Raw genomic sequence first — 25337 nt, forward strand, 5'->3', positions numbered from 1 at the left:
TATTTGAATGAGACAGAAGAACGTCATATAAGAACAACGATTCATACTGGCACCAAATAACTACTAAAACTAATGTGTTTTGAGAATGTTTATATTTTTTATTTCTCGAGGGGTTTACATCAGCTGTTTTCAACTAAATTAACGTCTCTAGCATACATATTGGTTATTTTATCAACATGTGTCGTAAATTAATATACTGCACACTTGAAATTGTACACCGACACCCTTCAGACATTTTGAATGTCTAGTATAGGACAACTTTATTATTGGGATTTTTTTTTAAATATAACAAACAAAAGGTCAACAATACAACAAAACACTGAAACATATTGTTTTTTTTTTAATATAACATTCGGTTTTGTTGTTCAAACGAATGCTTGGATCTGACCACTCTAAAATGCATTTTTTACACAGCGTTACCATTTTGCATTTGTAGTTCCTAAGGTCAAAAACGTAAGTGGAAATCCATTTTCGCACTTTTTTAATCCTATATTGACCTATAGTTGATCACTTTTTACACGTTGTGTCCTGGATGGGAGTTGTCTCATTGGCACTCATACCACATCTTCTTATTTCTATTTACACTTACTTGTCAAGCTTGTTACTGGCTGAACAAGCTAAATGTCTTGCTAGAAATTGAATATTTGCACCATTGTTTTGTTGAACAAGTCGCGGACTTTCAAACGTGTCTTTTAAATAATTGATAGTGACTGTGTTGCAACCTTCGTCCACAAAGTTCTGGTTGTTTGTAAGTTGTGAGTGACCATAGCGATGTGCTGCAACGTTGACCGAATCAAGTATTTGTGGATTGACCTTCGGGTTATATGAATCATCAAATACACCCTCGTTAACATCTCGCGAGAATAATTTAAATCTCTCCATTGTCGTCTGACCAAGAATTGTAGGTAGAAAGTCGTTATAAGTGATCTGTTGAAGCATAGCTATAATTATTTTTCGGGCTTCTTGGAAAACAGTTTCTTGATTCCAATGTGGATTCAGTACGTGCAGTTCTGTAGCAATACGGTTATGTTCCCTAAGCCAAACTGAATGCTGAACACTAAGCATTGGTGACTCTGATACTCGTCTGTCACCTAAAATGAAGTTGTTGACTTATCTTTTAGAAATTTATAGTAATAGTTGAATGCATATATACAAAGATTTACGAAACTAATGTAACAGGTGAGAGATAATTACTATGATATCAATCTTTTTTTCGACAAAAAGATAGAAGATGACACTTTCTGAAACTAGATGTTGGTATACATAATTGAATAACTTTTACATGCTGGTTACATTAAGCTAGCAGCTATCTTTTTAAAAACTTAAAATCTCTCAAGACCAAGTAATTCACAACAATTATCTTACTTTTAAGCATAAATGATCTTAAACGCTAATGGTTGAATTAGACATGTCTAAGATGTCGTGGATAAATGTTGTGTTAGGTAAAGATATAATTATACGTGAAAGAGAAAGCAATCAAATCACCTTGAGTCTAGGATTGTGACAATAAATACAATGTTGACTGATTTTCCCTCATTTTTTACATTTTTACATATTATTTCTGCTCACACATTATTGTCAATATAATGCATTTTTTTATGCGTCTGTCTTACAAGCAAGAGGTCCAGCTAGCTATAAAACCAGGTTTTATCCGCCATTTTCTAAATAAAGAAATGTCTGTACTAAGTCAGGAATATGACAGTTGTTTTTCGTTCGTTAGATGGATTTCAGCTTTTGATTTTGCCTTGGACATGTTGGAGTTACGTATTTTTGTTATTTTAATTTATATTATCAAAAGTATGCCAAATTTCCATGCAAATGAAACCATCACGATATAACTAAAGACAACTAATGACGAGTTTCTATGTTTTAAAAGACGTATGGGTATCTTGCGGGTTGAATTCATATATTCAAATAAATTCATCATAAACCACAGTCAATATATATGCTATAACATTTTAAATTTCAACATTGTAATCGGTACCTGCAACTGGACATCTGTTTGGTATAACCGGATCAAAACAAGTATTTACTCCAGGTGGTGTTGGTAAAAGGTTGTTGTCGGTTTTCAGTAAATCTGAAATAGATATTGAGTAAAGAGATTCAAATAAAGAGATCATGTGTCTCTAAGAAAAAATAAAATACATTCAGATACATCTGTAAATAGTTCATTTCAAATAAATTTAGTTGAAATTGAAATTGATTAAATGAACATTGGTTAGGATAACCGAAATACCCCCAAATTCATTGTGGATATCAAATAAGAGGCATTTATAGTTAACAGATGTTCATATTAATGCATTCATTAATTTATAAAGTAAAAGTCAGGGTAAAAAAAGAACCTGTCTCCAGCAGTGCATACACATGCCTCAACAATACAAATATTCATCAAATAACAGAAAAATGTGTCTGAGGACACGAATGTTCCCGCTCAAGCTTTGTAAAGATTTTCCAAATTAAAAAGGGCAATAACTCTAGAACGGTAAATGACTCACAACCCAAATCCGAACTCTGTCTACGTGTTGTCGTTCTGAGCATTGTGAAAGAGTTTCATAGAATTTGAATGATTATGAGGCACACTTAATTTAAAGTGCGGAAACGAAAATAGGACGGACGGACGGATGGACGGACGGACAGAAAGATGGAAGAACTTTCAATGGTTACACTTAATGTGTTGTGAGCAAAAATACAAATAGACTGGTTGTTTTAGCTAGTGGAGTCCCAAAACGTCATCAAAGATAGCATGCTAATAAATTAGTAATTAATTATTAACGGTACCAGGATTATAATTTAGTAGGCCATACGCGCGTTTGGTCTACAAAATAGTAAGGCTGACTTACGCAAGCTTCTTCTACCTATGACTCTCCAATGGTTATCGAATTGTAAAAGTAGGAGACATGTTAGTTACAGTTGTTGAAATATCTTTTTTCATAGATGACGACGGACATGTTCTAATTATTCTAATCACTGAACGAGACTTATCTCCAAATTTGTTCTTGCATGATCAATACGACTTATGCCATATGTGAATTAAATCTTCTAATCTTTCCTGACCACCTTAGATCAACCGTTTTTGTAGGATTCGTGTGGCTAAGTCTTTAGTTTTATATGTCGTATTTTTGTAGTGTTGTTTGTCTTTTCGTCGATTTTCGTTTGTTGTTGTTTGTTTTGGTTTTTTTGCCAAAACGTTGTGCGTTTGTCATTGCTTTATGAGTTCTAATGTCCCTTTGAAATCTTTCAACCATCTTTTTGAAGATCATAAAACTCAAAATGTGTGTTATTATTGACTGAGGCCATCTATGCTAGGAAATAATACTTAGTATTTGAAATGATATTCAAATTTGATTAGCAAAGATTGAACTGATTGATAACTTTTTATGTCGTCACTGCTGTAAATATGTACAATTAAACACTCACAGCTATAAGGAACACGGAGAATTTCGTTCATCTCTTGAGTACTTCCATATACAGTGCTGGCATCTACGAACGGTGTTGCAAGGTTTATCTGTTGTCTTACTACAATATTATTAAAATGCATAAAAAAAGGAATTATGTTGAATTTCCTATTGGAAATCCAAAAATAGTGAATGAAAGGTAAATAATAGTCAAGCATCATATTGCTTTCTACATGTTCTCTTGAAACCTAGATTTCTTTTCATAAGTGAAAATATCTTGATTTGCTTTATTAGTGGATTATAATGTGAACCTATCCATGCTATCATACTATTATCAGATTATTACATGGCATTTTTCATATCGCATGCACTATCAGCCCTAGGTTCAATATCAGCCCAAAAGCCGCATGGCTCGAGGGCTGATATTGACCGAGGGCTGATAATACATGCGATATGAAAAATGACATGGTATGATCTTTTTATTTTATGCTTCGACAGTAGAGAAAAATAACAGATTCATATATTGATCCTTCTATGTGGTTACCGAAAAGAAGTTGAAAGAGTAAAAGGTTCACGGACGTCGGACCCCACATTTGATACATGCAATATGAAATCTTTCTATCATATGCCTCAAAAGAGAAGAAAAAAACACATTTTAATATTGACGAGTCGACAAAAAATAATTCAACAATATACATAATGAACATTGTTTGGAAAAGTCAACTTTTTTAAAGTAACTTTCTAAATTATGTTTCAGAAAAACTTAAAAACTGCATTTATTTAATTTTTTTTTTTAATTTAATTTAATAATTTTACACAATATACTTCCACTATTCAAATAATTGTTTTGTACACTACTTTGTAATGTTTTACACTGAAAACGTAGCATTGAGGTGTATTTTCCGGAATTTGCCGAGTATCACCGGAATGCCATGTGATAACGCTACGGAAAGGCATGTGATAACAATCGAAGCATGTGATAAACTTTTCATATCAGCCCGCTAAGCACCAACTCGAAAAATATGGAAAATACTTTAACTTAATGCTATTATCATACGGTAAAAATCATATGTTATTTAGTCTAAGTATATGATAATAAGTCTTTACTGACGGAGTCAAACTTTCCAACTGATAAGTTAAGCCCTTTTCAACTTAGTTTTATTGTTTGTTCTTATGTTGTGTTATAACAACACTGTCCGGGGTGAATTGGAGGGTTGAGCTCTCACAAAAATGTGTAAATAGGTATAAAAGATGTAGTATGAGTGCCAATGAGACAACTCTCTATCCAAGTCACAACTAGTAAAAAGTAAACCATTATAGGTCAAAGTACGGCCTTCAACGCGGAGCCTTGGCCCAGACCGAATAGCAATCTATAAAGGGCCCCAAAAATGACTAACATAAAACCATTTAAAAAGGAAAACCAACGGTCTAATTTATATGACAAACGAGAAACGAGAAACATTTATGAACCACATTAACCCTGTCAGATTCTTAATGTGCATGCCCCTGTCCAAGTCAGGATCCTGTAGTTCAGTGGTTGTCGTAGGTTCATGTCTGTCACATTTAATTTTTTTTCGTAAATTGTTTTGTTATAAATTAGGCCGTAAGTTCTATCAATTGAATTATTTCATATTTGTCATGTCAGGGCCTTTTACGGTCGACTATATGGTATAAGTTTTTTACATTGTTGAAGGTGACTTGCCTATAGTTGCTGAAATCCACTTTATTTAACTTTGATGGATAGTAATGTTGTCTCATTGGCAATCATATTACATCTACTTATTTTCATATTGAAATTCTTAATGTCCCTAAATGCTGTGAAAGTACTTTTATTCGTGGGGTACAAATTTTCGTGGTTTTGTAGATTGCCTTATCCACATAATTTAAGTGTCCAATGAAATATATCAACTGTTGTCAAAATCAAGAAATAGATGGCAATATCCCCATGTAGGTTTGACTACATGGATACGATGTTAATTTAATCTTTAAAGTACATCGACTATAGGCAAAACACTATGATCTTTATTTAAAACTTCAGAGAGGATTTTACCAATTTAATCATTAAAGAAACCTGCATTGTCCGATGTTGCACCATTAACTCGTTAAAAAATTATAGTTTGAATGATGAGAGTCGGATTTCCGGTGAAGATATGCCGAATAATATATTGAAGTGATCATTATTTAATCACCTTATAATTCTCATATGAAAAAAATCAAATTGATCTGGCTTTTTAATTTCAAAAGAAATAAATTCTACAATTCAAAGTAAATTTGAAGTTTTTTTTTCATGTAACTGCTTTCTTTGAGTGACATTGTTTATGACCCAAATGACACCTTTGACACCTTTGATGATCGTTTATCAGTTGATCTCCAGTTAATTAGTGTCATCCCTTCTGATTTCACATATGCAACATTTAGAATGATTACTTTGCAATGATTTTGATGATTACTTAACTGAGCCGTATCTTACTCACCCACTCAATGTCAAAAATAGGTGGGTTTTTTTTTTGTTTTTTTTTCAAAAAAGATTTGTTCTTAAAAAGATGCAAAAAGAGTAAAATCGCGAATAACTACTTTATTAATTTCTTATATTGTGCGTGATGTTTTTAGATTACCTTCACCTGATGAGGAAGGATGAGTCATTTCTATTAAAGAAACCACCCATTAATTAGAACCTTTTATAGAGCTGTCATTTAGTTTAATAACATTAACGGTACCAATTTTCCTGCACCAGATGCGCATTTCGAAAATACATGTCTCTTCACGTAATAAGATGAAATATTGATTTCAAAGAGAAATCAATACGTCTACACTGTCCTATTCATTCAAGCCGATAATTGTGAAATGAGGTGTCCTTGTAGAAAGTTACCCAATCCACTCATCATATGTATAAATTCAAAATTTCTATCACTGAATTTTTTTAAGAAAAAAAAACACTATTTAAAAATTATTAATACCATATAAACATGATAAATACGTTTATTTTACACGTTTATCAAGAATTAGTATTTAGCTCTATCTGAATTGCTATTTGCTACTTGTTGCGTTTTACCAAATTAAAACGCTGGGGTCAAAATTGGATAGTAACACACTAATCGAACAACTGACAATCTGTACATGTATAGAGTTTACTGAAACTTGAGTGTCTAAAACAAAAATTTGATGTAAAAATCAAATTAAATAAAAGTAAAAGCTTTCAACATGGACAAAACAATTATACTAAAGTTTCTTCCATTTTTATCAATGGTGAATGAAAATAACATGAAATAACTATAATATTATATTATAGTTTGTACCGTTAATGCTATTAGTTTCTTTTTGTCGAAACCTCTGCTGGTATCACCAGTCTAGTGGCCAGTACTTCTGTTCTTGTATGGAAATACCGATATTGTACACATATGTTATTGAAATTTACTGTTGCAAACTTCTGGAAATTATTTTAACTTAAGGTTTTTATCTCACTTATGTAAACCTCTGGTTCCGTATTTTGCTTTTATCTTTAGCTTTTTTATTTATGAGGATTTTTGGTTCTTGTTGATAAGTGTTGGATTTTAAAATAGTTTGGCCTCGAAAATCAATGATGCCATGTATTGTCTAAATGCACATCCAATGCAGTATATTTAGTACCGTTTATGTTATTATACACGACAATGCATCCTTTGATTTAGAGTTCACGCTTTGTTACTTGTCTATCAATTTAAATATAAGTGTAATATACATATTTTGAACAGGTATGTCAAATTATTCAATTGCCAATGAACAAGTGCCAAATGTATATGTAAAAAAATGCACGCCAAAAGCAACGAAGGAAACATTTTCTATCAGAATTTGTCAAGAACATGCTCGACATATTTTCTTCTGGATGTGACGCTACTAACAATCGATTATCATTTTCTAACTTGACTCGACAAAATATCAACAACGGCATTTTTATCGATTTTCTTACCTCCATCTGCGTCCATTCTTGGTGTGGCTCTTACAAAATTTAGACATCCAGGTGGTAACACCTTATCATTACTGGGAATTTGAAGAGGAAAGCAGAAATCAATACTGAAACATACAAGATATTATTGGTTCTTATTTAAGGTATCTTAATTTAAAGCAGATTTCCATTATCAAGTAATATTGAAAATTGAATGTATGTAAAAGATACAGAATAATCAACCATATAAAACATTAGATTATAAGCAATACGAGCACTTTATTAATTGCTTACGTACGAATAGCTTTTCATTATTAATCATCTTCCTTAACATTCAAACATAACTATTGCTTCCAAATAATTAATATTATCAATAATAGATAAGTTTCAGGTCGACGGGTTCAAACAGAAAGATTTGAAAGCAGAGAAAACCACTAATTAGTAAGACATAAAAACATGAAAAAGCTATACGACCAAAAGTGGATAACTTCAATTTTTTTGTTAAGTTCGTGAGAGGAGCTGCAATCTTTTCTTCTAGTTTCACTCCCCGGCCTTCTTTCGGTTCTTGTTGCTCATTCGTTAATTGTCTATGTAGTTTAACGGACTGTTATTTGTCTCTTGTTTGTTAATGCTTTACCATTATGCTATATAATTGTTTTTCTTCGTCCTTTTCGTTTTAGTCCTTATTATATCATTTGAATTTTTTAAATATTTGTTTTCTAAGCTGTAACACAATTCTGATTTGGGAAGGACGAAGGGTGCTGTAACAATATCATCCAAAATCAACTGAACTTCATCATAGCTAGATCAGTATATATACATGAGACATGTTTGTAGAAGATGAATACCACATACGCAAAGATAATAAGAACGTGTGGAAAACAGCATTTTATAACTGCATTAAATACTATTTTAACATACTTATCCATTTGTGGTTTTTCACAGCAGTCATTTTCTGGAAATGCTTCGAAAATAAAAAGTTTCATATTAACAGAAATCTTCCATTAGAGCATTTATGAATTTCGTGCATCCGGAGCGATTTTCTAGATTTACATTCAACGCTAAAATCTAAACATTTGAAAGCCACTTATGTATAAATACGTAGAAACGTCATACCAATAGGTAAATAGCAAGCATAGTCAGTTTCTAAACAAACAACAGTCAACAAATCACAAGATGGAAACTAGACTGAGCAACACGAACACTACCAAAAACCACAAGAGCAGATCTCGGGTGCTTCATAAAGGAAGGGATCATCAAAACCGAAAAAGTCTTATTAAAACGTCCAATGTCTTTGATATCAGATAAATCAGTGGAATTTTCAAAATGGTTAAAGGATGTTCGCTACTCTTTTTGAAAATAACAGGCTTTTTAAAAGACTGCTATAAATTGATAATATATAAATAAAGAAACTAAAAAAGCGAAAAATTAAGGGTCCGTGTGCTTGTTTTAGAGATACAAGCCATTGAAAATTTGGCGTTAAATAACTCTCTCTGGATTATTCATCCACTTAATATTGGTGCCTTTTTTCTTTCATAAACAATCAAAAAAATAATAAGGATTCTATAAGATTTTCAAAGATGACATTTTAAACTATATGTAATTAAATTATGGGGACAAAAGTATGGGTTAGTGGGCAAATTTTAAATGGCTCTACATTCATAAAACCAGAGGGTTACGAATATCTGACAAAAATTCATCAAATAGAGGAACGATCATCCTTTAAATGTAAAATTTATTTTACCTAAGGAAATTCAAAGTAAATAGTTTTATTTACTAATGACAACATGTCAGCACCATTTCTACGCATTTACTTAAGAATTGAATGCTTCTTTTTTGTAAATTTATTGGGGTGTAAAAGCACTGACCGAAGTACATTTTTCTAAAAATGTACGCACGGTCAATGCTTTTACAACCCTATAAAGTTACAAAAAGAAACATTCAATACTTATAATTACATTTTTTAGCTATGATTATGAAAACACGAATTTTTTATTTTCTATTATTAATTCACGTGCGCACTTTATTGTTGGAGCACGTGTTATCATGAATGAAAAGTTGTATTGAGCAATGCAACTGCTTACGGAATAACACGTGATGTGTAGTTAGCCAATCAGAATAAAATATTGTAATGAAACATACATCTAATGTTATTATATGGTTATGTTCCAGACCGTATGAGTATTTGGACCGTACGCGTACGGTCTGGACCGTATGCGTACTTTTTCGAAATACTCATACGGTCGGACCGTACGCGTACGGTCTGACTAATATCAAGGAGTTGATCAATTGTACTAGATACAAATACATGGAACAGATCAACATAACTTACCTCTCAAATAAATAGAAAAAAAATCAATTGTAATTGAAATAAAAACTTTTCATTTTAACTATTTAAAAAATTCACGCTAATTAAATCTGTAAATCTCTAGTATTTAGCATGTAGATCAGTAATACATAATACACTAATTGAATTATGACAATTATTCTCACTGAAATTGAATGCAAATAATGTGGGAGGACAATTGCTTTAGAATATTTAGCAACTTTTCAAAAAAATGCTAATCGAAAGGAACCATGCATGAACTGAAAAAATGTAAATACGAAAAATATACTTTTGGTAGCGAGTGTCACCTTTGGCGAGAGTTTCAAAATAGGATTCAGATATACAATTAAACAAATATCTAATTAAATTGTTAGGTAGTTCATTTTATCCATCTTATGTAATAATAACAATTTGTAAAACTAAAAATAAAGATTGTGATAAATGTTTGTATAGATGTAACCCATATTTTCCAATAACATGTATGGTCAGCTCATACTGGACCATACGCGTATACTCATACGGTCCGACCGTACGCGTATGGTCGGACCGTACGAGTATACGTATACGGTCCGGACCGTACGCGTACGGTCCAAATACTCATATGGTCTGGAACAGATATATATCTCAACAAGCTGGTAGTTTCTTTTTTCGTGTTTTTGAAATTAGTCATTATCTTTAAAACATTTTTGATTTCGTGTTTTAAAACATTTATACACCTTATAGCTATTTTTCTGCCACTTGACCTCAACAGGAAGTTGTCTAAGTAACTGTTTTTCCAGGATTGGACGAAAAAGCGATTAGGTGTATCGCTAGCTGCTTTTCTCTCTTCAAACATAATAGCAAAATGATATCGATGACTAGATGATTACCCGTGACAAATGTGATCGTTTGAAATAAAAAGAACACAATTGAGGCTTGTCATTAAACATTTGAGATAAAATATGACGATGACACTTATAGATCTATTGTAAATTCTTACGTGGTATCTCCGTTTCCATGACTTCGTGGGATAAAAATTGCCCATATGATACTACTTGTGCAGATCTGGTTCGATCACTCTGTATTGGTGGTCCTAATCTTTGGTCCATTATTGCTTGTGATACCAAACGGGCGTTTGGTAATTTATCACCATTCTTTGCTGCTCGTGGTAACCCTGAACCTAAAACATGTACAATTCGACACAACGTAGTTTGGAAATTGTGGTAACAGTATTGATTTTTTAAAAGGTTCAGATGATTTCAAATGATAGATAAGACAAGCACAAAAATGGCTCATTGAAACATCCGGTAATGAGAGCATGGAGTAAAAAAATTATTACGACATCGATGTTATCAGATTAATGCTAACCCATTTTCTGTCAAAATCGGACGACATGGATATTAACAGACTATAATGAAAACTTTTTTCAGAGAGAAAAAAATCATCAAAAGTGGTTTCTGTGGACTTGAAGTGTCAAAATGCCTCAGCCGCCAAAAAACGGGAAAGCCAAAATGAAAACTTTTAATGACTTGTGCGCAGTGTTAACAGATGCATATTTAGATATTGAAGAAGGGAATGGTGATCCGGTCACGGGATTAATAGAAAATTTGAGAACCTCTGCACAAAATGTAAGTGGTTTAAATGAATCTGATCAAACGGCAATAAAAGTTGTGAACCTATTATTACCTGCCGTAAATGTAATATCATCTAACATAGTTGGAAAATATGTATGTACGCATGACAGTAGTATAAAGAACATAAGTTCTGTTGTCAGAAGAAATAGTAATGAAATTGTTAAACTAAACCAATATAGCCGTAAAGAAAATATACGTATATCGGGATTACAGGAAGTAGAAGGAACTGATGACTTCACTATTTTCAAACAATTATGTGAAAACATTGAAGTAGATGTAAAGAAAGAGGACATTGTTGCATGCCATCGAGTTGGTGACCCGAAAAAGAAACCGCGTTCAATACTTATCAGATTCGTTACGAGGGACCTGAAATTTGAAATTTTCACAAACAAAAAGAAACTCAAAGATGACATTAGTTTGAGTAATGTATACATAAATGAAGATCTGATTATGCTAAGAATGAAAGTACTGCAGTAGGTTAAGAAATTACATAACGTAAAAACAGCTTTCACGAGGGATGGCAAAGTTCAGTGCATGATGAAAGATGGGAAATAATTCCCAGTGAAGAATCCCGATCGTCTGTTTAATATTATGATACAAAATGTTACCAGTTTTTATTGCTTTGTTTAATATTGTTTTTGAACCTGGTTGTATACCAGACTCTTGGTCTGAAGGTATTATTGTACCAATATATAAATGTAAAGGAGACCCTGCAAGTCCTGATAATTACAGGGGCATTACTGTTCTTAGCTGTTTTGGTAAATTATTCACATGAGTGCTGAATAATAGGCTTAATTGTTATTTAAATAATTTTAACGTTCTCTGTGAAGAGCAAGCAGGCTTTAGAAAGCATTATGGTACTACTGATCACATTTTTAATATAAACTGTCTGATTGGTCATTACTTGCGATGTAACAAACCTTTATTTTGTGCTTTTGTTGACTACCGGAAAGCCTTTGACTCGGTGGATAGATGTGCATTATGGCACAAGTTACTACAACAATGTATTGGTGTTAAAATGTTTAAAATAATTCACAGTATGTATAAAAATGCCAAATCTTGTGTACGATTAGGTTGTAACACCTCAAGTTTCTTTTTTTAGAAATGTTGGCGTACGCCAAGGAGAAAATTTGTCTCCTGTACTATTTTCATTGTTTTTAAATGATCTAGTTGGTTTTTGTCACATTCTTAAGAAGGTTTATCAAATATTCACAATGCTGCTCATATTTTCCTTGATAATGATGAAATTGCTGTATATTTTAGATTGTATCTATTACTTTATGCTGATGACACTGTAATTCTAGCAGAGTCCGAATCGCAAGCTGCCTTGAATGCAATGTATTTGTATTGCAAATGTTCGAAATTAGAAGTAAATGTTGCTAAGACTAAGATTGCAATTTTTAGAAAACGTACTTTTGAACTGAATAATAACCTTGCATTCAGTTATGATGGTCAAATTATAGATATTGTTGATGATTTTACATATCTTGGAATAATTTTTGCTTCAAATGGTTCATTTTGAAAAATAAAAGAAAGATTAGTTTGTCAAGTTAGAAAGGCTATGTTTAGTATAATGAAAAAAGTAGAAAACTAAATTTACCTATTTATATACAGCTTGAGATGTTTGATGCAATAGTATGTGCATGGTTGTGAGATTTGGGGTTTTACTAATAACAGTATACTAGAATCATTTTGTCTGCAATTTTATAAATATATATTAAGTCTGAAGAAATATACACCAAATTGTATCATGTATGGTGAACTTGGAAGATTTCCTATTGATATTTTTATCAAAAGTAGAATGATTGCATTCTGGAAAAGAAATATTTGTAATAAGCAAGATGAAATTGCTGCTACTTTGTACAAGTTATTGTATAACATGCATATCAAGAAATTTTTCCATTCTAAATGGATGTTTGTATTGAAAATAACCTTAATAATTGTGGTCTTTCAGAGTACTGGTTGTAACAGAGTGTACCAAAAAATGTCAAATCTAGTCAAACAATGTCTCTGTGATCAGTTCAAACAAACATGGGTTACTACAGTATACTGTTTATGATTCAGCTAAATGTTTAAATTATAGAATTTTCAAAACAATTCATAATTTTTGAAAGATATATTGTTGATCTACCTTATGATCTTCGAAAGGCATATTGTATTTTAGATGTATGAACCATAAATTGCCAAAAGAACAAGGTCGTGTTTGGGGTGTCGAACGTGATGATCGCATTTGCGATTTATGCAATTTATGTGAAATTGGTGATGAATTTCATTAACTATTTAAATGTACCTGTTTTTCAAATAAAAGAAAAAGGCTTTTGCCCTGTAATGTGTATAAAAAGCTAAAAGCTATAAAGTATTGTAAACCTTTTTGTTCTGATGACTACAATTTAATTGTTAAATTGGCCAAATTCTGTAAAATTTTCCTGTCTGTTATAAATTAGATTTGCCATCCACTGCAAATTCCTTAAATCATGTACTTTATGTATACCATTGAATATGTAACCATGTCATTCTATTATCTCATTATTTTGTATATTTGTATATATGTTATTGTGTGTTGTTACTGTTAATATTCACATACCCCTGATGGGGTCTTGATAAATAAAAAGTTTCAAAGTTTCAAAGTTTAAACAACATTTGTTATTTAGTAAATTTTGGGCATAAAGTACTGTGTCAATTGGAAGATGTTTTTCAAAAACATATTGAGAAATATTGCATGGATATTTCATACATGTAATTAGTTTGAAATGGTTGATTATTTAGTAAGACATTAGGAACAATAGTTATTACAAAAAAAATAATCAAGATACTCTATATCTATTAACGTCAACATAGCAAAACTTTCAGAACGACAATCGATTGATGGACATTTCAAAATAATTTCGACCACTTTCTTGTCGGTGACAATTTGACAACTAAAAGTACACAAACAGCACTATCGTTTTATGCCTTGTTTACACGGACATTTAATTCGAATTCGCTAGTGGCGTTCACACACTTTTCTTTTTTAATCCGAATTGATTCGAATTGGCTAATTCGAATTGAGTAATTATCCAATTCGCATTAGAAATACGCTTTTGTGAATACCAATTAAAAGTAAACGTCGTTTAAACAGTAAAGCGAATTTGACGCAATTTGCAATTCGAATTAGAATTGACGTTAGGACGTAGAACGTTTCGAATGCGAATTAAACTAATTCGAATTAGTTGATGCGAATCGAATTCGAATTACGTGTGAACTCAGCATTATACTACGTTAAGGACTGCGATCCATTGTAAAAAAACATATTATGGCTGTTTTAACGAAATCTGTACTATTTTTACGGCATTTTATCTCAATGATGAAAATGATGATTAAAAATATTCAAAGACGCCAGGTTTTTAATCTAAAACGCCACATTTGCGTTTCGTCAGTATAGAAATCATCAGTGGCGCTGGAAACAAAATAGTTTAAACATCAAAAAAATATCAAAAATACTGTATAACAAAAATAAGAATGATGTTCTTACCATCTGCATAGTCAAATATTTTGTTCCCATTTCTATCTATACATCTCTCAAACAAAGTGTTAGATTTCCCAATTCCTTGATTGTTTAGGTTGTTACATGATCCATCAATTGTTCTGTACTTAGCCTCGGCATCACACGCTGTATTTGAAAAAGAGATGAAAAAGAAGTTTTTTAGATGAAGAGAAGAATTGGTCCCTTCATTCTGTATATGGAGAAGGGGTAAGCTAATTTCTTTATTTTTTTTTTTTTTTTGGTTTCCGCTGTTAAATATCAAGTTTTATGCGGAGTGTTTTTGAACTTGTTTGTCTTTCGTCATATTTTCTCTTTGAATCAATCGGAACTACTCGGCCTTTCTGGTTGCACGAAGAAATAAGTTATTGCACTGCATAGCGAGAATGGCCGAGTAGTTACGTTTGCTCTTTGAATATGGCATTGTAAGTTTTTCTTCGGGGTGACGGTTATGTCCCTTTGACTTTTTCACCGATTTGTACTCTTAATCATCATTCTATCCCTGTTACATAAGTAACTGATAACCATTGAAATCATCAGTAAAATGAAAATACGTGATGTAAGTCTTACAATGTCAAATACACTTAAGGAATGACTGTAATATTTTTTCTGTCTATGAAGAAATAACATTAAAAATTTGGTGCACACTGAATAACGTGCGTAGCGGGTTATTTAACAGTGTGCACCACATTTTTTATGTTATTTCGAATAGACAGAAAAAATAGTACAGTCATTTCTTATAATTTAATTCTTAATTACACCTTATGTAAGAATCCGGGGTTTTGATTGGTTAATAGCCAGTGTATATTTCACCAATTTACTGTTATCAAATGAATATCGTTCATTTTTAACGTCGCCGGGGTATTTGCTAAAAGGATATGCCTTTTTTACCCTCTCTGCCGTGGTATTTTGAACAGATATATCATGTTAAGGAGGGGTATTTGCGAAAAAGACCAGTCGAGAGAATGTTAAATTTCACGAGCCGTAAGGCGAGGGAAATTCATTCTCAAGACTGCTATTTTTCGCAAATACCCCTCAATAACATGATATATCTGTTTAATTACACCGAATGTTAATGTACTAAAACGCATTGATGATCGTGACGTTACAAGCGTCCAGTCGGATAGAGTATTTTTTGGCAAATATCACGGCAGAGAGGGTAAAAAAGGCATATCCTTTTAGCAAATACCCCATTCCATTTTAAACCGTAGAAAACCATGAAAAAACGTTGATGACGTCACGGTCACATGACTAAATTATGTCTATGGGCTCATAACAAAATAACGTCAGCCAATCAGAAGACGCGTTACATCCAAAATTAAATTATTAACACATGTATGTATATATATTACCGGATATTGAGACATGTTTTCACCAACATTTATCATAAAAGATGTGTGCTTTGAACCTGAAGGTATTAAACACAATATCGTTGATCAGCGGGATTTAAAACGTTGAATGGTTATTACGTACCATATAGAATTTAGCAAAAGGTTATGAAGAAGAAGTAACATTCTATTATTTCTTGTCATATATGTTACCGGATATTGAGACAGATTTTCATCAACGATAAAAAAAAAAAAGATGTGGTCTTTAACCTTGATAGGTGTTAAACACAATATCGTTAGTAGGATTTAAAACATTGCATGATTATTGCGTTATTTCAACGGATTTAGCAAAAGGTTTAGAAGGTATCATTTTATTTTTTATTGATAGAAGACAAAAATATATAGATACCCAAGACTGTAAAATTATCAGGGACTCAACTTTCTGTCTTGTAAAACGGCGAATTATGTTTCAAGTAAAAGAATTGCAAACGTGTACATGTGACAGATGTTTAATGTTTAACTAAAAAGTTACTTATGTCTATTATTTTGAAATTTATGTTGCGAACATACGTAATATATCTATACCTTGTTCTCTTTTTGGTTAGATCAATAATATGCTTTACATGTAGATTATAATAAATTAAAATGAGTGTTTGGCTTGTTTTACTTTCTTATGTATTGCACTAGACATTTTCGATTCACAACATGAAAGCTTATGTTAATGTACACGGCCGACACTCGGCTAACCGAGAGATTGGTCGGTTAATCTATATTGAGTATGCGGCTATATCGGCAGTGGGTCTGTTAATCGGGTTGGCTATACGTCTGTTAAGAGTAAAACGCACAATTTAATGTTAAACTCGATCAAATATACAGATTTTTGGCATATTATAAGAATTAAATCAAAAAAAGAAAAGTGTCTGACAAAATGATATCTATCAAAGAACATTTTCCACCTTTAAAAACATTTCATAGTCTGCGCAGTTTTCAGTAAAAGTAAAAGGCGTCGCGCAAGTATGTAGTATTTATGATTACACGCATAGCAATTTTTTAATAAAAGGCGAAACAAACAATTTTAGATATCATTTAAAAGACACAAAATACTACTTTGGTTCTTAAATATAAATTGACATTAGTAAATATTTCATAATTGTAATATAACGTGAGTAATACCACGTTTTAGTGAAAATTATGTGAATAAAGTCTGTTAATGGGTTGGACAATTGAAATTGTGTCAGTTAAGAGTTATTTAACCACGAAAATAGTTGTGCTACCTTTATATTTTCCCATTGAAAATGTTAAAAATGAGATGTTCTTGAGTAAAAAAAAATATTGTAAGGGTTCCGCGGAACCCAGTGTCTCGCCTACTTTTGCTGTAAATCGCAGGCTCAACAAAAATGAGGAAAAAAATCAATAAAAATATTCCTCTTGATACTATCTTATGATTGTAAGAAGCTTCTGTCCAAGTTTAGTAAAAATTTAGGATAGTGAATGAATCTAATAAATGTTTTGAAAACTTTAACTGCAGACTGTATGTAATGTTAACTGGAAGAAAATCTAAGTCCCTTTAAAAGTAAAATACAGAATAAATGGAGTTATCTTTTTACAATATTTACTTCTGGATACTATCTTATGATCATAAATAAGCTTCTGTCCAAGTTTGGTACAAACCCAGGATAGTTTAAGAAAGTTATTAAATTTTTAAAAACTTTAACCACAGAGTGAATGTAATGTTTCCCCGCAGAAAAACTAAGTCCATTCAAAAGTAAAATACGGAAAAAAATGGATTTACTTAATTACGAAATTTACTTCTCGATACTATCTTATGATCATAAACAAACTTCTGTCCATGTTTGGTACAAACTAAGGATAGTTTAAGAAAGTTATTAAAACTTTAAAAACTTTAACCACAGAGTGAATGTAATGTTTCCCCGCAGAACAAATTAAGTCCATGATTTATAAGTAAAATACGGAAAAAATGGAATTTTATTTTTACAAAATTTACTTCTGGATACTATCTTAATATGATCATAAACAAGCTTCTGTCCAAGGTTGTTAGAAATCCAGTATAGTTCAAGAAAGTTATTAAAATTTCAAAAACTTTAACCACAGAGTGAATATTTGTGGACGCCGCCGACGATGACGACACCGACGACGATGGAATGTAGGATCGCTTAGTCTCGCTTTTTCGACTAAAGTCGAAGGCTCGACAAAAAATAATAATACGATGCAACACTATCCTTCCAGTAAAAGCATTCTTATTTTGACTTTCTTTGCATTTTACTCAAGAGTGTGTCACTTCAATATAGCGTGATCTGGGTTGGTCGCTGGAATATGCATGAATTTATTATTAACGATTTCAATCAGCCTTAATTTTTGTGTCTGCTCAAAGTAGCATGTTCTCAAATCCGATTGAACGTGTCTTTCTAATACAACACAGGGTACATATATAACGTGTTGTCGTTTTCATATGCACATGACATTTGTCACTGGACGTTTAGGTGGTACCCAACACTACAGGGAGATAACTCTGTTAAGTCAGTGATACGTTTTAATTACGTTGTGTTGTAAAGGGAATAATAAGCTTCTCGAAGATCAAAATTGGTGTTTGTCAAACTGCTATATAACCAGTTAATTTTTCTGACAAAACGGTTGGTTCAAATTTTTTGAAATTTTTATATTTCTGTTAAAGGTTCAAATTAAATACTTTGTCAAAATTTTATCCAAATTAAACGAACCACATTGATTTTAGTGAAAGTGTTCGGTACCACCTTAATCCTAATTCCTCAGCATCATCCAATTGTTTTTTTTTTTCTTGTATTACTTAATCATCTGTTGTTTACAAATCATTCTAAAGAAGTAAATGGAAAGGAGCGAATGCAGCTACATTTGGTTGTATTAAAATTTAATTCATTTTATTCCGTTTAGTTCCTTTTCTACATATGTGCAGAGGAGAACTGCAGGTGTCCACATGTAAACGTCAAGCATTTGTCACCAATATGAGTACATCACAATCCGTTACTGTTTCAACACCCAGGGGGGTTTCATGTCTTTATTCTTAAACAATTTGTTTTCTTCTCTTTTTTAGCAATGCATCACTCTCTACTGTCCTTATCTTTTATTTTGTATTCTGTATCTCCATCCAGATTCTCGTGTATACCATGAGGGTACGGATTGGGGGGTGTTGTTTATTTCTGTATTCTTTAAATGGTTATGTTACTTTTCTCTACATTTTATTTATCTTACCCATTATTCTTTCTCTATTCTTTATATTTAGGCATCCCAATATACTGATGTTTAGTTACATTACGACGTTAATCTCTGATTAATATACTGGTTACCAATGTAGATGACAAATTGGTGTCATTCATGACAATTAAACAGAATCCACATGATATATGCGACCATTCTCGGATAAAATCAATTTTACTTTAATTTAACACTTTTTGAAACCATTTTTATCAATTTTCAATATCCATTGCCTACATTGTTATTGTTCATGTGTTTTGTTCCGTATATTTTATATTCCATTGCTCATGTTTTGTTTCCGTATATATTTTATGTTCCATTGCTCAAGTGTTGTTTCCGTATATTTTAGCCGCTCGTCTTGAGCCTACCAAATGAACACACCATAAAGTAATAAAATATACTTTTATTGTCATTCATAACTCTTAACAGACTAATTAACAGACCGGGTTTTATACATCCGACCCATTAACAGACCAGGTTTTTAATAAAGATTGATTTATATCACCAAAATACAGATTTTCGTGTAGATTTTTCACAAAATGATATCAATTTGGTTAACACTCATAATGCCTGTCTTTTTTCGATGTTCAAAATAGTACATGCAAGTAAATTCAACCCAAGTGTCATTTTGTGTACATTTTGTGTGTGTAAAATGTGTATAAATTTAAGGATGAGTAATTTGCCTTTTCATTTTATAGATCGTACATAGAAGCTAGAAAAATAATAATTACACCACTGGATTCAGTACATTGAATAGTTTTGTCAGACATAAATATTTTTTATGATAAACATATATTTAAAAGGTTATACAATGAAACATTCTGAGTTTTCAATGATTTTCTCGATAACACCTGATTAACAGACTTTAGCCAACCCGATTAACAGACCCACTGCCGATATAGCCGCATACTCAATATAGATTAACCGACCAATCTCTCGGTTAGCCGAGTGTCGGCCGTGATGTACTAGATTATTAGTTCTAACTTACTTTAAACAGTTATGTTGTATGATGTAAGCAAGAATATTCGTTCTTGTCATTTACATGACACACTGAATATAAATTCTTATCTGTATTATTCCCTTTAAATTGTATATATATCCTCATCATTCGTTTGATGTGAGCTTTTGATTTTGCCATTTGATTAGGGACTTTCCGTTTATGTATTATTAGACATACTATGTTGACCTCCTGGTGACCTTTTACTTCTTCATATTGCTGTCCCATTGACATATTCCCACAAACTCATTTTAATCATACTTGAAAAGGGATTTTTCTTAAAGTTAAAATTGCATAAATTGCAATTCGGATTATACGAACATTCATAAAAACTGTTATAAATGGTTCGGAAGAGTAGACATATTACGTGTCTATCGCCTGCATCCAATAAAGAGTAAAACATGGAAATAGTAAAATAACAGAAATACTGAACGCCGGGAAAAACTTAAAACGGAATGTCCCTAATCAAATTATAAAATCAAAAGCTTACATCAAACGAATGTAATTAATTGTAACCTATATCAAATCATGTTACATGTTTAGTTCAATAAATATAACTTTATATGTCATATTTGACTGACAAGAAATACTGTATGTCTATGTTTCTACTCACTAGCGACAAGTTTTTTTCACTCTTAGTTCTTCAAATACAAGATTAGTCGTCATTAGAAATTTTATCGATTGTAACATTAAACTCAGTGTTGATTAGAATGACGGATGGTGCATATATAACAGAAGATACTTTCCCTGTCGAAGCACACACTTTCGTGCCTTTTATGGTTCCAATTTTGTCTGCTACCTTTATTTGTCTTTCATAACATCGATAAACTACTGTTCACCTTCCCGTTTCATACTTTCAATTTGCCCATCTTACTTGAAAAGTATTTGCATCATGTGTCAGGTGGTACATACCGTGCTGGCAAAGCATGTCATATTCAAACATAAGGTAAAGGTAACATTGTCTATTATTTTAAGCGATTCTGATATTTTTCACACCAATGTAAAAACAAAGACGTGTGGTGTGATTGCTAATGAAATAACTATCCAATGGAGTCCCAGTTGCGTGGTTTTAGGCAAATATTGGTCACTCTACGGCCTTCATCAATTAACTTAACCCCATACTCTATGGTCAGCTATAAAGCAATAAAATGCCTTGACATTACGAAATTTAAATTAACAAATAAAACGAGTAAACATAAGGCATGTTTAAACAAGAAACAAAAAACAACATGACAGACAGCAAACAACAATCACTGAATCACCGGCTATTGACTAAGGACGGTTATATCAAATAATGACGGTATTCAACACGTATTTTTGTACTTTTATCTCACTAAGTCTTGCAATAACATGCATGAATAACAAGATAAACTTTTTTTTACCTCAACTTTAAACATTAAATGCTATGTTTACTTCATTAAGGCGGTTGTATATTTGTACTGAATTTAATATGGAAATAGAAAGTCCGTTATAGTTCATTTATTGACTCCTAATAGAATATATTGTTATTAGTTATCATTGTTATTGCAGTAAATAAGGGGACAACCATTTTCTGCGGAGCCAGGAGAATTTTGAAAATAAATATCCTTGCCTTGTAACAACTGAAAACATTTAAGACAAGATGAAAATGAATATTCTGCAGCACGAAATGCAGCAATAAATCGTGTACAAAAATGCAAAGCCATGGTAAACCATATCTATGTGTAGCAACAAATGAAAATGAGGTCAATCCGAAAAATTATTATCCCTTTATTCATAAAGAAAGTTGGCAACAATTTACAGTGATGCCAAAGTAAAAGAAAATTATCACATCTATTTTCTAGTACAATCAAAATACGAAACAGCCCAAAAACCTTAGTTTTGCTAAATGACATACCTTGCGAATCTGTCTCTTGCAAAATGTATACTAATATTATAGTAATGCTCAGACTAAGTGTATTTTTCATTGTGCTATACTTTGTTAAATATGTTGTCCCAAAATGAAGATTGTTGATGCAAACATGGCTTTTTGGACTTTTATACATTTATTTTTTGTATAGGTAATCCTTATCACATGATATTTTGACCAATCAGTAAAATTTTTGACACTTCCCTGACATCACAGACGTAATGATCATCACAATACCACTATTATAAAATCATTTTTTTACCACAATTTTATTTTCCGGTTGCATTTATGTCCGGTATTTATTTCTTTACATTTTTAGATTTAAATTTATTTCTTTATATGGGACACCAAAGACTGTTTTAAATATAACTGGTATGAAACATTTTTGCTGAAGTAAAACATTAAAGGTCATTTTAAGAACTGAATAATAATTGGAAAAAGGTAAAATCACAAAAATTCTGAACTCCGAGGAAAATTCAAAACGGAAAGTCCCTAATCAAATGGCAAAATCAAATGGCAAAATCAAAAGCTCAAACACATCAAACGAATGGATAACAACTGTCATATTCCTGACTTGTCCTGGAAATGGGCTTTTTACCTTAATTTTGTGTGTTCAACTGTCAAAATCTAGAGGGATTCCATTTTAATCAAGGTACCTTTTCTTATTTTACTTCTAAAGTTGTATACAAGTGTTCGGTTGAGTTCTGTGTTCATATCTACGTTATTCTGTCACTTTTTAAATACATAGATTTAATTTTCGTTAAGATTTATTCTGGACCTATAAAGACTCGGGATTATGTAAAATTAAACTATACACACTGTTCTTTAGTTGATGACCATAGAGTTAACTATTGATATCTTGTTTTGTCTCATCATATTGTTGGATTATAGAATCGATAATGTATGTCACTCATCTTCATTTTTTAAACGTTTAAATATAGCATGCAAGGGGAGTCTATGAAAGAGGGGCGAAAGATACCTGAAGGACATTCAAACTCATAGATCGAAAATAAACTGAGAACGCCATGGCCAAAAAAGAAAAAGACAAACAGACAAATAACAGTACCCAAGACACAACATAAAAAACTAAAGACTAAGCAACACGAACCCCACCAAAAACTGGGGTGATCTAAGGTTCTCCGGAAGTGTACTAAGCAGATCCTGCTCCACATGTAGAAAGTGTCAACCAAGGTTCACTTGAAAATATGTAAATACCTTTTTATGAGGCTCTGTGTGTAGTACATAATACATAATGGACAATAATGGACAAAAAGTCCAGAATAAAGGACAAAAAATAAAAAGAATAGATAATATAAGACAACAAAAAAGTAAGACTAGAGAATAATGGGTTGCTGAAATATAAAGAGAATAATGGGTTGCTTAAATATAAAGAGAATAATGGGTTGCTTAAATATAAAGAGAACAATGGGTTGCTTAAAATAAAGAGAATAATGGGTTGCTTAAATATAAAGAGAATAATGGGTTGCTGAAATATAAAGAAAATAATGGGTTGCTGAAATATAAAGATAAAAAAAATGACATAAAATATTAACGAATAAAGAAATGGAATAATAACAATAACAGACAGAAATCCAGATCATCTTTTGTGAACTTTTCCATTAATTGATAAAGGATTTTCCGATTTGAATTTTCCATGAAGTTCGCTATTTTTGTTATCTAACTTTGTACCCTTACTTTACTTTCAAAACAATAATTCGTCAGATTATATTTTTATAAATATTCTGTATGTATGCGTGTATGGATTTGTGTTAAATGCAGAAAAGGGATAAATGAGACTTAAACATAAATTGGACAACAGAGCAGACCACATCACTTCGCAACACCTGACTAATCCGAAAGAAAAAAAACACACATAACAACAATCGCCTCACTTTACCATTTTTTTTATAAAAACATTTTTCTATACAACGTGTTTTAAAAGTAAAACACACAAAGAGTATAGTTCGATCAACAACATTGCAGTATTGTTTAATACCTTTAAGATTGTCGTATTATTATAATACAACACTTATCGTAACGGATGCATGTTTTGCAGATAAGATGAGTGTATCCTTTCCTCACAACAATAGATTATAATACATTTGTAATTTTAAAAACAATATCTTCATTCATTTATTTTTTTCTGTACACAATTTACTAGTTTCCAATTAAAATTATTTGCAGTGAATTTGTGAAAAAAAAAAAAAATTAGAGGAAACATATAACGATATATCTAGCAATAGGTCTTGCAAATTCAAAAATCTCTTTCTTAACCTTTTCTTTTATTTATTTTGATAATGTGTACCAACTAGAAGATACATATAGTTTGATTAATGAAATTCCTAACCTGTTTAATGCTCAAAACTTGGAAACTAGTCAAAATTCATAACCCGGAAAGGCAAACTAAAAACATAATTATAAAAAGAATTATTATGAAAGTGAAGCAGCAATAAAGTCGACGAGATCTGTGTTAATGATCACGTGTAAGTGTTGATCACGCTTATATAATTATCTGGTGATTCTGGGAAAATGATACAGCACTGTTATACGCAGTACGAAAACCAGTTTTATAGTTATTAAGATTATAACACAATGCTGACTGGTGTACCTCAATTTTTAACATTTTTACATATAATTATGTCTGTTTGTGTTGCTCTCTCATTGTTATCAATATATTTGAATTTTATGCGACTGTCATACAAGTGATAGGTTTAGCTAGCTATAAAGCCAGATTTAATCCACTGTTTTGTACATTAGAAAATGCCTGTTCCAAGTCAGGAGTATGACAGTAATTTTCCATCGTTTGATGTGGTGAACGTTTGGATTTCGCCATTTGTTAAGGGACTTTCCGTGTTTAATTTATATTAGAGGTCGATATTTTTGTTATTTTACTTTTTGGTATTGAGTAGTGCCAACAGGAGCAAAATGTTGATTCAGAGAATACAAAAAAAAACAGAAGTTTTTTGTCATATTTCAAACTAAAGATATTCAAACTTTTGTAACCTACTTTTGAAAGTATTATTGGAGAAATCCTTCTACATACAAACTTATCCAGTTGTTATCTGTCAGAAATATTAAAGAATTGAATAACTTAGGTAT

The 25337-nt window shown here is 31.7% G+C and overlaps 1 protein-coding gene across 2 annotated transcripts in view; it reads right to left on the reverse strand.

Moving 5' to 3' along the window:
* The window catches only part of LOC143058474 (peroxidase-like protein), a 28689-nt gene extending 6354 nt beyond the window's left edge, over window positions 1-22335 (reverse strand). For both annotated transcript variants that reach the window (XM_076231955.1, XM_076231954.1), the window contains exons 1-8: window positions 22227-22335; window positions 14768-14905; window positions 10623-10802; window positions 8239-8281; window positions 7342-7445; window positions 3418-3516; window positions 1985-2077; window positions 590-1091 (exon numbers count right to left, since the gene is read on the reverse strand). In XM_076231955.1, the coding sequence (XP_076088070.1) occupies window positions 590-1091; window positions 1985-2077; window positions 3418-3516; window positions 7342-7445; window positions 8239-8281; window positions 10623-10802; window positions 14768-14905; window positions 22227-22296 (1229 nt within the window). In that variant the 5' untranslated portion in view covers window positions 22297-22335. The remainder of the gene's footprint in view (window positions 1-589; window positions 1092-1984; window positions 2078-3417; window positions 3517-7341; window positions 7446-8238; window positions 8282-10622; window positions 10803-14767; window positions 14906-22226) is intronic.
* Window positions 22336-25337: the final 3002 nt, after the last annotated feature.

The sequence above is a fragment of the Mytilus galloprovincialis genome, chromosome 14, assembly GCF_965363235.1.
Source record: "Mytilus galloprovincialis chromosome 14, xbMytGall1.hap1.1, whole genome shotgun sequence".
NCBI classification, from domain to species: Eukaryota; Metazoa; Mollusca; class Bivalvia; order Mytilida; family Mytilidae; genus Mytilus; species Mytilus galloprovincialis.